This window comes from Macrosteles quadrilineatus, unplaced genomic scaffold (assembly GCF_028750875.1).
Source record: "Macrosteles quadrilineatus isolate MER2022 unplaced genomic scaffold, UCM_ALF_1.0 Scaffold_8__2_contigs__length_117827958, whole genome shotgun sequence".
NCBI classification, from domain to species: Eukaryota; Metazoa; Arthropoda; class Insecta; order Hemiptera; family Cicadellidae; genus Macrosteles; species Macrosteles quadrilineatus.
The window spans coordinates 103684404-103699330 of record NW_026542601.1 but is presented as its reverse complement, the minus strand read 5'-3'; the positions used below and the strand labels follow the sequence as shown (position 1 = coordinate 103699330).

General features: G+C 33.8%; 1 protein-coding gene across 1 annotated transcript in view; it reads right to left on the bottom strand.

Moving 5' to 3' along the window:
* The window catches only part of LOC129001054 (methylosome subunit pICln-like), a 29215-nt gene that overhangs the window by 7042 nt on the left and 7246 nt on the right, over positions 1-14927 (bottom strand). Inside the window, exons 3-5 of the mRNA XM_054428207.1 lie at positions 12927-13079; positions 12086-12166; positions 7836-8212 (exon numbers count right to left, since the gene is read on the bottom strand). Of these exons, the coding sequence (XP_054284182.1) occupies positions 7836-8212; positions 12086-12166; positions 12927-13079 (611 nt within the window). The remainder of the gene's footprint in view (positions 1-7835; positions 8213-12085; positions 12167-12926; positions 13080-14927) is intronic.

The window sequence follows — 14927 nt, the reverse complement described above, 5'->3', positions numbered from 1 at the left end:
TGACTTGGTAAGAAGCATCGTGTATTCGACAGAAATTATTCAACAACAGCTAGTTGGCAAACAGCTAGTTGTATATATATATATTACGCTAAGCCAATTTTTGTGAACAGATTTCCTCCTTCATTTTTGGACCGATTTTAACTATTAAAGTGTCAAAAAAATGGCCCTGTTCTGTAGTATTGCAAAGTGTTTTTAATTTTTTTCACATCTTTATTAGCTTGGGCAGGCCTTACAAAATAACAGAAAACATTAAAAGATTATAATGAGGAAAACCAGAATGATTAAACTCTTAGTAACGACAAAACTATATAACGAATAGAGACTAAACACACTATAACAATGGAACAGTTCCAGCATTTGTGTACAACTGGTTTACAAATTGTTATACTGTATATACAACTTTATTTTACTTGGGGTTTTCTACGAAATAAACTAAAACAAAACTATAATGCGACAAGAAGGTAAGGTCATAAGAATACTAGAATGATAACATCATCCATAAAACAAATACCAATAAAAAATACTAAAAAAAACAAAGTGTAACCCGCCTAAGTCGTTTGAGTTCCAATAGGGGATGGGACTGGTTCTGACGACTTGGAGTTTCCTTATTTGTTAGGCATTTCTAGGAAGACGCACTTTCTAGTTTACAGCCCCAATGTGCGGTTATTTAGTTTGATCACATTGTTGCCACTCTTTTCGGGACACTAAATCAAAATCTCCACAGAGGCAACACACAACACTAGTAAACTTACCCATATTCGAAACAGATAGCTTTTAAAACATTGAGCCCAATCAATAGATGTTTCGCTACACTACTGTGAAAAGATCTTTTTTCGTTGCATGTTTCTCACCTGCTAAAATCTATCATTACATTGTTTCCTATGGCAAAAGAACGTCATGAAATATACTATAATATGTGGGCATCTATATCATAGAACTAACGCAGAACTAACGATTAATAAATGATGATTTGAATGACTTTTGAAATGGGTAAGTGGGCAAGTACCACGAATACTAGACAAATACCCATATGGATCATAAACATAAACAAATGACGTGTTTGGCCCGAAAAAAACATTATTTAACATTGTTTAAATGAAACTGTCTAAACTATGTGTTAATGATATTATTACAGGATTCGGGACAAAAACGTCATTTGTGTATGTTTATGATCCATACCGGGATTTTTCTATTATTCTGGTAGGTACCGTGAAGTTAGCCATCCCCAAATCTATACGTTCGCTTATTTATTTTGCCGTATATTTTTTCGAAACTGACGAAAATTTTGTCGGAACTATCCGGAACTAACCAGAACTGACGATTAACACTAATTAGAACGATTTTGAAATATGGAGAGGTTAGCGTGAAGTTAACCTACCCAAAGAAGTTTGTAATTTTTTAGATTAATAAACCGGAACTAACGAAAATGTTTATGGAACTATCGAGAACTAACAAGGAACTGACGATTAGGATGTAAGATTGTGGGTAACCTTTTTATTTATTTATACACGGCAAACCATTTTACATTTGGATTTTCTTAATGCTTGATACAAATATAATCTGTAACACGCATGGCTTAATTTATTTGACTTAAATAATATTACGATATGCTAGAAAGATTACAGTAGATTATAAATATTACAATATACAGATATACATTTAAAAGATATACAATAATCAACGACAAAGAATAACAATATGTGATAAAGATTGTATAAATTAATAACACGGATCATAAATATTTTAATAACAATAAAAGTGATAAATACTTTGGAAAAAAAGGAAATCTTGAATTGACGTTAATATATAATGATTGACATTGCGGCACTTGCTCTCACTGATTAACTCTCACTGATTATCACTCGCAGACTCTGCTGATTTGGGTGTGGGTAGGCTAACTTCACATACCTTCAGTCAACGATCCAGTGTTGTTAAAATATATTTATGGTATTGCCGCGATCACGGCGTCAAGTTGTCAGTATAAATCTGATTCTATCTTGATTTGCAAAGCAATGCAAGGTGCGATTATAGCTAAAAATGTTATACTAGTACGTTATCTTCAATCCCATAAGCAATTACACATTATCAATGTGTACATTTTTATTTTTCAGTTTTTGCTGTTTTTGTGTGGTATGTGTATTGTGTAACTTGATTTCCTATCTTGAAATTAGTTAAGACTCCTTGTTTAAAAACATTAATTGGGGTTTGTTCAAATCTGCAATAGACTACGTAAAACTACTAACTACAATCTTCGCAAATTTAAAGCACTCAAATTTTTTTTATCACACACGATATAGTACTTCTAACTACTATATTCAGTAAGACATATTCAGCCACACAGAATTCATTAGGTGATAAGACTGGTCCAGACGACTTGGAGTTTCCTGTTTTCTAGGTAGAAGCGCTTTTTAGTTTACAGCCCCCTGTGCCGTTATGTCGTGGCCTTACATTGTTTGTGTGCCCCTTTCCGGATTACTACATGGGTCGCCGGAAGACTGCCCCCCGGAAAACTACCCCCCCAAGCAGGTTCCTACGTCATATTGACGTCAGAGACCGGGGGGGTAGTTTTCCAGCCACGGACACTCAAATTTAGTTGTCAAACAGTTCTAATCTAACCTAACCTAACCAACCAAACTTGCTGTAACATTTCAAAAATCTGTTTTATATTCACCATACGCATTTTCTATTATCCAACGGAATTACTCGAATTAAAATTAAAATTACATAGCATGATTTGTCTAGGGGGGGTAGTATTCCAGTCGCGGACACGGCTTCCATATTGGTTAGTTAGCAGATTTTGTGACGTCACGTTTCACCTGGGGGGGTAGTTTTCCGGGGGATAGTATTCCGCATCCCCTACTACATCATAGTCTTCACAAAGGCAACACAATACATTACATCATTAAATGTACTCATATACTACATACGTGGACGAATTCTCGCAAAAGTAATTCATGTGGCTTTCAAAATCAATCCGCCTAATCGAGAGAAAAAATAATATTCATCACAGTATTTTTCATCTGATTGCTTAAAGCAGCATCAATCACGTCTAATAAGTGTTACCAAGAGTTCCGGATACAGCAAACGATTGCCCAATAATTTGTAGTTTTTAAATTATATGGGCTCGCGCCACTCTCTCCGGAACTTCAGTGTATCACTCCGCCTTCACGAGTTTCCCCGCTTGGCCACTCTGCTGCGCTCCGATCAGTATACTCAACGTAATTACTTGTCACAAAATTACACAGTTATTTATGGAAATAAACATTTCAAAATTTAGTATTATGATTGTAAGGCACGTTTCTAGCTAAGGAATTAGTTATTTTTTGAAAATATGGTTTAGTTTTTAGTTAAAAAATAATTGATTTATAGCTCAATAATTTATTTATACATCAAAATTTTGCCTCGTAATGAACAATTTACACAATACATTAGCTAGAGGACTACCATACCTTTAATTTGACATAAAAATTATATCTTTACAACAATCGGAAGAGACGTAATACCGTCACCAAGTTAACATTAGTCTTATGGGACTAAGATTCAAGATGGCTACCACTGATGAAGACTCTTAACTAATATGGGAAATTATGATGTACATTTATTCAGTGAGGGTGGGTAATTATCAAGGATAGAACTGATAATGGTATGGATAATAAACATTGACAATTACGTCATTAGCTTTACTAGCGTGTTTACTTTTTAGCGAATTTCCCATATAGGGAATAAGCTATTACCGTAGTACTCATGGTAAGACCTGGACGCGGGACCGATTTTTTTTTTCGTTTTGAGGTCCCTAGAGGCCAAAAACACCATCCGTTCAAATTCATATATATATATATATATATTTATATATATATATTTATTTATATATATATATATTTATATATATATATTTATTTATATATATATATATTTATATATATATATATGTGTGTCCGTCAGCACGATAACTCGAGCAAAAATGATCCGATTTTGATGAAATTTGGTACAAACGTGTAAACGTACGTTTATTCGAACGAGTTCGCGATCCAGCATGATCGGACCATGGGAACGGGGGTTTACGGGGGATTTTATGGGGTAAAAATAGGTTTTTCCCATTTTTGACCCAAAAAACATCAAATTTAGCAATTTCTTTCCAAACCATTTTGTAGAGCTTAAAAAAACAAATAATTTAGTATATTGAAGCATTATTATGCGCCTAATGGTTACGGAGAAAATTCAAAAAATTGTAAATTTAAAATTCCCATGTTATTCTTATGGAGAATAAGTAAACTGTTGTAGTTTGCTTGTTTGTGAACATATTTTGATCAAATTTGGAAAATGTTTTTATTTCTTACTAACTATTCACTAGGGATGGTCAAGTCTCGAAATTTCGGGAAATTTTCGGGAAATTTTCAATCTCGTTACACGAGACGAGATTACTTTTTGGCCGAGATTTTTATCAAGACGAGAAAAAAAAAAAAAAAAAAAATTAAAAACGCCTGCAGAAAGTCAATGCAATACCCGCAATACAGGAGCGTGTTGTAGTTGCGTTTCCTTTTCGAAGGCGTTCTTATTTAATTAATTCTTTTAATGTAAATATTACTTTAATTCTTTTAATGTAAATATTACTTTCATTATTTTAATAATATTACTTACACACATTTGAGAAGTTTTGTTAAGTGTAAGCAGTGTGAGGAATGATTTATTTTATTTTAGGATAAGTTGAAATCTATCCTAACTGATATCACCATGTTTCCTAATCGTAGGCATTTTTAATAAGTTAGGCGTGATTAATAAAAAAATGTTATGCTGATGTTATTTAATAAAAGATTGTAAATATTCTTGCCTATTATCATTATTTTAGTATTCAAACAGTCATCTAACAATGTTACAAAAACAGGTAAAAATTTCGAACGTGCATTTCCCGTTGTGTATGAGAAGAGAAATCTCGTCTCGATCTCGTCTCGAAATTTTATGAGAAATAAAAAATCTCGTCTCGTCTCGTCTCGAACTAAAAATCCAATCTCGTCCATCCCTACTATTCACATTTGACAAAAAACAGTTTTACCCTCCCTGATGCAGCAAACCTAAGTACTTGTTAAACTAATTCTATTTAAATCAAGAATAAATGTTATATTTTTAAGTAGACATTTCAGTGTAAATCCAATCAGTCAAATGGAAATTCGCTTAGTCTGCAGGTTTGCTGCGGCGGGGGTATTATATTCCTGCTACATGTGATCAAATGAATGTTATTTGAACCAAACAGCTGTTTTAAAACAAACTGTTATTGTTTTTACTTTTCTTTGTTTACGCTTATTTATTTAGCAATTAATGCAGTGAAATTTATATAAAGGATAGGTGTGACAATTAGTTTTGATGTTAGGACACCAAAATAAAATTATGTTTACTGTGAATTTTATTGGATAGTATCGTTTTATTTTAGGTCGTTTCTATTCAGACCTACTGGAAATTGTGTACAGTAGTTGTGTTGTGGGGATAATAATTATGGAAGAGGCAGGTATGCTATGGAAGGTGGTGTCGTTGACTAGGTCTACACAACACTATACACTTCTCAATTGACTATTACTCTCTCTACTGTAGGCTACTTATAATCAGTGTGCGTCTGTGCGAATCGTCTGCCAATCTCACTTCAACGCTTTTCACATCGTAAAAATTGCAGAATTGCTGTTTTATTGTAAAATTATCGGATTTGAAATGCATACCTATCGTATAGGCCTATGATGGAATAACACATATTTTGCCACACAACGTATGTTTACAAGATGATTTTTCACATTAAAACTGCAAGAAACTTTGTCTTTATATGTGTAAACTAGCTGATCTGAATTGTACACGGTTTTAACTGACTACTAAATTCCCGTACTTAGGACGGGCTAACACCTCGTAAGTATTATTAGGTTTTTTTCATGTTCACATCCCAGTACTCTAGACTGAGTCCGGGAATGTTTTCCACATAATGTCAGGCTAGGCCTAGTGAGTTGTGGGAGTGGGGATATCAAACTGCTAATTTCAATTTTTATTTTTATGGTATAACCACTGATTTGTACAACAAAAGGTTTAAATTACATATATTCGTAAAGTGATCTTAGGTTGTAGTTAGTTGACTACACCAGTTTTGTGTTGAAATTAACACATCTTCAGGTTGAGATCATACGTTAAGTGGATTTATTCCATGGAATGGTAGTCATAAGATTAAGAGTTCACAAATAAAACGTATACATACATGACTGTGTTGTGCCGGAAGTAAACCCCCCACCCACTATCTGCTGTAGTCTAAGTTGTGTATGGCGGCATTGTAAATATTCGATTAAAAAATGGATGTTCTTAATTTAAAGTTTTTGGGCTGTTTTTTGGAAGCACAATATATTTCCAATTCCTCTAACGTGTCCATGTATTTTCCTTTGTAGCATAAATGGAGGACATTGAGATTTTTAGCGAATTTCCCTTAGGGAATAAGCTATTACTGTAGGTCTCATGGTAAGACCTGGACCTGGGACTGATTTAATTTTATGTTTTGAGGTTCCCACGGGCCAAAAACAGCGTCCGTTCAAATTCATGTGTCCGTTAGCACGATAACTCGATCAAAAATGAACCGATTTTGATGAAATTTGGTATAAACGTGATAACTATATCAATTTGAAATATATATCGAATTTGAAATTAATTGGAACGAGTTCGCGAACCAGCATGATCGGACCATGGGAACGGGGGTTTATAAAAAAAATATAACATTTTAAAATTTCTTTCTAAGTTATTTTGTAGAGCTTAAAAATAAATAATTTAGCATATTGACGCGCTGTTGCATGTCTAACGGTTACAATGAAAATAAGAAAGGTGTAAATTTAAAATTCCTATGTTATTCTTATGAAGAAAATGAAAACTATTGTTATTTACTTTTTTAAGGTAGATATCATTTGGCAAATTTATTTATTTCATCCTATGCTATTAACCTTTGGTCAAAAAATACTTTTTACCTTCCCTGTAGCAACAAACCTAAGCACTTGTCAAATCTAATGTTATTTGAATTCGGAATAAAAATGTCTTTTTTATGGAAATATTTTTGTAAAACTGTAATCAGACAAGTTGAAATTTGCTTAGTCTGCAGGTTTGCTGCAGCGGGGGTATTATTTATATTTGTATAGTTGTGGTTGGAATTAATTAAATGGCTGGAGAATGCTGAATTGGAGGATTTTTAGGCAGGTGTTCTTTAAATCGGGTAGCAAATGATGAAGTACTCTTACTGTAGTATACTCTACTTAATCCTACCCGATTCAAAGAACACTAAAGGAAAATACATGGACACGTTAGAGGAATTTTAAATACATCGTACTTCCAAAATAACCCTGAAAACATCTTAAATGAAAAACATTTATTCAAATAAAATATTATTAACAATGCCGCCATACACATCTTAGACCACAGCAGATAACAGCTGATAAGTCGGTGGGGGGTTATCACTTTCGGCAGCATGGCAGTTTTGACCTACCTTCTTCTGGCGCCGCATGTGTCCGATGTATTTTTTAATTTTGCGTTTTTGTATTTGTGTTTCGGCTAGTGTATAATGTTTTGTGTATGTGTACGTGTTTTTTTGTGAACTCTTAACCTTATGATGACCATTCCTTGGAATAAATCAATGGAACGTTTGATTTCAACTTGAAGATGTGTTTATTTCAATTTAAAACACCTGTAGTCAACCAACTAAAATCTAGGGTCACTTGACGGATACAGGTAATTTAACCCTTTTGTTGTAAATTTCCTTTGGTGATTGGTGGGATTTGAACCCGGATACTTTGGATCGAAGATGTCATATTTAAACAACTCTTAATGCTCACCTTAATCAGATTCATTATTGGGATAACTCTCCCAATAATAGATCTGCATATTGGGCAGGTAATGGGCAGTCGAATTTTCTTCAATCGTCCATAACTAATAACTGTGCCATATAAGACCTGGTGAACAAACTGTGGCAGACATTCCTTGCAGAGGATGACGTGGCCACAGGGAACCGCCACTCTGTTTCGTTTGTTTACCAGGCATATGACACAAGTTGGGTCTCGTTCTTCTGCCTCCTCTATGATCTCATCTACTGGCCCGTTAGTCAAGGAATATAACAGTTCATCCTGTTGTTGTTCCACAACCTTTTTGGGGAGGTTCTCACCATCCCTGACTGATGTGGGGATCTCCCTGTACTCTTCATAGTACGGACGCTCTGTAAACAATCAATCACAAACTTAATAATTATAAAAAAGTATTCATGTACTTAAACTTACAATAGAACCTCGCTAATTTGAATTTCAGAGGAAAGACAATATATTTCTAACCATGGGAAGATTGTAATATGGAGAGTTTGATTTGTAGAGGTTATAGTAAATACAATTATGGAGGTCCCAGTTTTAAGTGTAGGGAGTTTGAGAGAACGGAGACTAATGAACAAATCGTGTGAACATCAATAAGAGCGTCAGTTCATGTTTCAACAGGTGTATTTGTTGTCCTGAATTCAAATTACAGAGGCTTACGGTAACACAGTTTGAATTGTAGAGGTTGACTTCTAATTTTCGAGGTAACAGTTTGAATTAGGCTTTCTACTGATACAAAGGCAAACTGCCAAATGCAGGGTGTCTACTACATTCTGGATAAAATATTCATGGACAATTCCCGTACATTTAAGGACCTTTGTCGGTGTGATTACAGAATAATATTCCTGATTTGTCAAACTGTATTCAGGCCCGTTTTTGACAATGTCAGCGCCCTAGGCACAACTAATAGTAGCGCCCCTTAGAAATATACAGGGTGTCCCGTAAGTAAACAGCCAAACTCCACGAAATGGTTCTATGGGTAAAAAAAAACAAAAAATCAAGAATAACATTTTTTCCAAAATGGCTTCGTGAACCAGATATTCGCCATTTGGGTTTTTTCACATAAAATTTTTATCTTTAAAGTTTTTCAAGCGATCATTATGGAAACTTGGTATGTATGTTAAGGTAACAGACACCCATGTAAGAAAAAAATAATTTTGATTCATCATAAAACTTCAAAATGGAGGCCATTTTAATTTTTTAAGCTTAAATTACAAAAAAAATGGCAGATTTTATGAGAAAACGACAAGAACATTTTTATTTGGAATTTTAAATTCCCTATCAAACGATACCAAGCTCAACAAGATTGAATACGAGATAGCTGAAGTATCACGATTTTTAGTTGCAAAATGGGACAAACCTGACTAGCTTAGCCTTTTTATACATTTTACAGCTAAAAATCGTAATATTTCAGCTATTTCTTATTCGATCTTTTTGAACTTGGTATCGTTTGATAGGGAATTGAAAATTCTAAATAAAAGTGTTTTAGTCATTTTTTTCATAAAATCTGCAATTTTTTAGGAATTTGAGTTTAAAAAATTAAAATAAATGGCCACCATTTTGAAATTGTATGATAAGTCAAGGTTATTTTTTTCTAACATGGGTCTCTCTCTATATCATCTATACCAAGTTTCATAAAGAGCGGTTGAAAAACTTTAAAGATAAAAATGTTAATGTGAAAAAAATGAAATGGCGAATATCTGGTTAATGAAGCGATTTTAGAAAAAGAAAATGCTATTCTTGAATTTATTTTTATATTGACCCATAGAACCATTTTGGAAGACCCATAGAGTTTGGCTGTTTACTTACGGGACACCCATATTAAAGGGTGACCACCGTCGGGTAATCCGGGAATTATGCATGAATGTTGTATTTCTACCTGGAATTGTCAATTTACCACGATCGCGCATGACAACAGTGACCTTTACATGACCGCGGGAGACGATAATATGTCTACACACGGCCGAGAGGGATGAGCAGAATATTACCGCGATCGCAGAAGACGATGATGATCTTCACATGACTGCGGGATATGATCAACATTTTGCCGCAATCGCGGGAGGCAATTACAACGTCTTCACGGCCGCAAGAGACGATTACGATCTCTACATTACCGAAGGAGATACAATCGGCCGCGAGGGATTATCAGAATTTTACCGCGATCGCGCAAGACAATAATAATGTCCACACGACCGAGGGAAAAGATCAGAATTTTGCCTCATTAGCGGTAGACGACGATAATCTCTTCACGACCGCGTTATATGTTCATATATTGCCGTGATCATGGAAGACAATAATTATGTCTACACGACCGTGGGAAATATTTAGAATTTGCCGCGATCGCGGAAGACGATAATGATGTCTATACAGCCACGGGAGACGATAATGATATCAACACGGCCATGAGGGATTATCAGAGGTTTACCGCGATCGCATGTAAATACAATTACAACATATTTTTTTATTTTCCAATTTTTGACGCCCCTCAAAAAAACCAATTGCCTAGCGCCCTAGGCACGTGCCTACCGTGCCTATTCGGTAAATCGGCCCTGACTGTATTAATCTTGTTCTTCATTGTAGTTGTTCCAGAGAGAAAAGTAAATAATAATAGAAAAGAATTAAATTTCAAAACAGAAACTTATTGAAAGTAAACTAACATATACTTTAGGTACAGCTTTTATAGTGTAACAGAAAAACGCAATTGTCTCCTGCAATAGCGACAAAATCCTAAATATCTCCATCAGTCACGGAAACATCATAACATAGCTTATCCGACCCAGGCAGATTAATTTGGCATTATTCGCCCTGGCACAACGTTAGGTTCTTGACTACTTTAAAAAAAAAAAATCTGTAATCCATAATGAATATATTGTAACTCGGCTCTAGGTACAAAATCGGTATGGTAAGCGGCTACCAGTAAGCACAGAGTAAGATTAAATTGTCTTTTCATTTGCAAAGTTAACATCAACATAGGCCTACAGCAATCATTAGTTTATCTTAGGCTCAATTACATTTTCTTACTATATTTTACAGCTCTTTCAAAGAATCAAAATACCCAGGCCTAGGCCTAATTATTTAGGAGGGCCTATATAAACTGAGTAACAAACAATGAGGTTATAATATCAGCAAAGTCACTACAATATCATCATTCTAGTTCATATGATTTAGATTGCTTAAAGCATACAACGCAATAAATAAATATGGGAAATAAAAAAAATGAAACCTGAACGCCAACAATGTACAAAGATACAGAAAATGCAATGACATAATATGAAACCAAGTAGGCCTACGTAGAGATAAAAAATTAATGCAAACAACAATGCTTGTGGTTTTGTCAATTGAAAGATAAAATATCCATAAAAAAGGGTTTAACTTACAAAATAAGACTGTAGATTAGTTACATGTTTTATATGAAACCATAAACAGTTTTATGGCACTAGGCAATGGCCAGCGGCAAATTGAATCTTCAAGACTAAAGTACAAGTAAGAAGTGAAGTTTAACAGCCATTATAAAACAATTATTTCCATGATAAAATATGTTTGGGATCTAATAATGATTACTCTAGTAATAAATAAAGAAGTTGTATGGGAATAAAAGTGATACAACTTTTATGAGCTAAGCTACTACTGAGTCAACAGTTCTTGGAAGTACTTGACTTGACACTTGATTGTCGTGATAAAATATTAATGGGTTTGAGACTGCTAACTTACATAATCACTCTAGTAATAAATTATGAAAATGTAAACAAACATCTGATAAACATTTTATGTGCTCCTAACCAACTAGCGATCGATAAAATTATGGCCCATTAAAAATTTAAGGACATTGTCTGGCATTTAAGGACAATTCCCGTACATTTCATGGCCAGTAAAAAATTAAGTACAATTCCCGGTTTTCCCGGATTTCCCGGTTGGTAGACACCCTGCAAATGTCAGTAGAGGCTCAATTTCATCATCATGGATCTTCTTTAGGACAAATACAAACCGTAACTACAAAAACAAACCACCTCCTTCATAATCTTCCATCAAGATGTTCAAGGATAAACAAAAAAGGTAGAAAGAATAAACCATTTTATGAATAGCTATTAGCCTAAAGTACTAGTACTTACGAAGCACAGGCTTAGCTCAGATGAATTATCACTTACTTAGATCAGTGGCTATAACCTAGTAACACATTTATGCAGGAAAGACCACGGTAGTGTAGCAATCCATGTTATTTTTCTTACCATTTCTATTTGTGTTTTCTGAATCTCCACCTGCCCACACATTTGTCTCGTCATCAGTATCCTCATAGTCATCTTCTGAAACTGAATAAATAACTCTTAAAACCATTAACAATTAATATTCTTACAAATTCATCCATTTCTGCAGTTTGTCCACACATTCTAAATACTAAGAGGTTTAAAACTGATTTTAAAATAGTTAAAGTAAAATTAAATAAAAACACTAGATCATATATACAACTGGCCAAATACCAACTTGTTTTCTTCAAAGAAATTATGAGATTCGATAACTTTTATTGTTCTAAGTGCTTTTCTTCATTTGTAAACATTTTGATATCAATCAGAATCAGATAAGCATGTTTAAATCAGTTCACATGAGGTAACTTTATCAGGGGTGTTTTAGAAATATGAAGTATATAAGAATAGCTAGCCTATTTATTGAAAGACTGACTTGAACAACTTTACAAAACTTTACTTATGGTTTTGAAAATAAGTAAAATACAAGAATGCAGCGAACCACCAAGATTTCAAAGACCTGTTAAGAACATGAAAGTTAAATTTTCAATACATAAATGTAGTGTAGGCTACATAAAATATTAAGTTCATGTAAAAAAAACTAACAAAATATTTGTAAAGAGGAAATCCTACACACATGGTCTATGTGTGAAGTATAAATCTCAAAATGAGTTCTCAACCTCTGCTAAATGTTTTACTTATCTCTTGTGAAATAAATCTCTTTATTGTTATCTACTCCCTGGCCTCTTGTCCTTGTGTAAGTATTATCTTTGGAACCGGCATTAAAACCGATTGAGCTATCTCTTATTGACATTCCGAAATAACTTACATTCTGAGAATGAGTCAATAGGGTCCGGATGAAGTGATTGGCAGAAAGTCATTGCTCTGTTCATGGCATCCAATTGGTCTTTGTCTTCCGGAGCAAACCTCAACACTGTCTCCACGTCTTCATCATTATCTTCTTCTCGGTTCCCATCAGCATCTGTGTTCATAACAAATTAGCTAATAGAGCATTGACAAAACTTAATATATAATCAACCAATATAATTCGCATACAAATTAAAAGGGTTTGTTCCTCAGAAAAGTCAATAGCTTTTTAATAGTTCAATACTGTATCCGGTTACCCTGATCATTTTTAGGCTTTTAATAAATGGTTGTGGCTAAGAAACACAGTGTAATTACGTTTTGCGCGTAATTACGCTTTTTGCGTGGATTTTTGTGCGGATTAGGCTTGTGAGCGGATTTCACCCAATTGTCAAGTATTTGAAAATATATGGGAATTTCAACGGCAAATCGGGACACTTTGTACTTTGTGACTCAAGAGGAGCACTTTATGAGTATATGAACTAAGGATTATATTATAGTGTATTCAAGAATGATCGATGATTTTTCTTGAGTACATTTATTGTTATTGTTTGTTGTTTATTGTTGTTGTGTTATCTTCACTCCCTTTACTTCTACGTCTCTATGTTGTCACTTCTAGAGATTTAATCGTTTTCTAGGGATATTTTACTACCCGTTCAAGTAATTTTCCTCTAGACGTTGGTTTGTGGCAACACTGCTAACCTAACCAAACAGGCAAACAAAACAAAGTACCAACCAACAGAAACAAAACGAACTAGTCAACTTTATAATATTTGATACTAACAATTATTAATGTATTAGGTTAGTTTTGAAAAGAACAATTGACATACAATAATGCACTTTCATTTTCAAAGGTAACATCGTCCATCAGGCTAAGGCTAGTTTGAAAACAAAAAGTAATATTTTTTACTTTTGGTTTTGTGTACATTGTTTTCCAATTTTTTAGCGAATTTCCATGGTAAGACCTAGACCCGGGACCGATTTACTTTTTCGTTTTGAGGTCCCCAGAGGCCAAAAACACCATCCGTTCAAATTCATATATATATATATATATATATATATATTTATTTATATATGTGTCCGTTAGCGCGATAACTCGAGCAAAATTGATCCGATTTTGATTAAATTTGGTACAAACGTGTAAACCTACATTTATTCGAACGAGTTCGCGAACCAGCATAATCGGACCATGGGATCAGGGGTTTTATAGGGTAAAAATGGGTTTTTCTCATTTTTGACCCTAAAAACTTAAAATTTCTAAATTTCTCTCTAGACCATTTTGAAGAGCTTAAAAAAACAAATAATTTAGTATATTGAGGTGTTTTTGAATGTTCATTGACTACGGAGAAAATTAAAAAAATTGTAAATTTAAAATTCCCATGTTATTATTATGGAGAATAAATAAACTGTTCTAGTTTGCTTGTTTATGGATGCATTTTAATCAAATTTGGCAATTTGGTTTATCTATACTTATTTAATACGCAAGCATGTTTTTTGTGACAATTACTCCTCCGAAACTAATGAACCGATTTACATGTTTTTGGTGTCATTGGATAGAGCGTAACGTGAAGTTGTGCAGGAAACTTTCTTTTTAGGGAAATAATCAGGGAGTGAGGCCCTAGGACCCTTTAAAGTTTTGTATTTCTCTATAAGATTAACATGGGAAACAAAAATTATTATGCAACTCCAGCTGTTGTCAGAAATTAAAAGTAAGAAGAAGAACATATGTTAATTTTAAACAGTCAATAAGTTTGCTAATTTTACAGTTTGCTAGAAACATTTACTGACTTGGTTGAAATGAAATATTTACTATTTGAATTCGGGTTGGCGTAAATATTACAATGGAATAAAAAGCGAGAGAGCCTGAATAAATTTATATATTCTGTTATGTACATCTGGAATATTTCCATAATCTTTGGGTCGAATCTTTAAAAGTCATCAGAAATGATGAACGTTATTCCTTTTA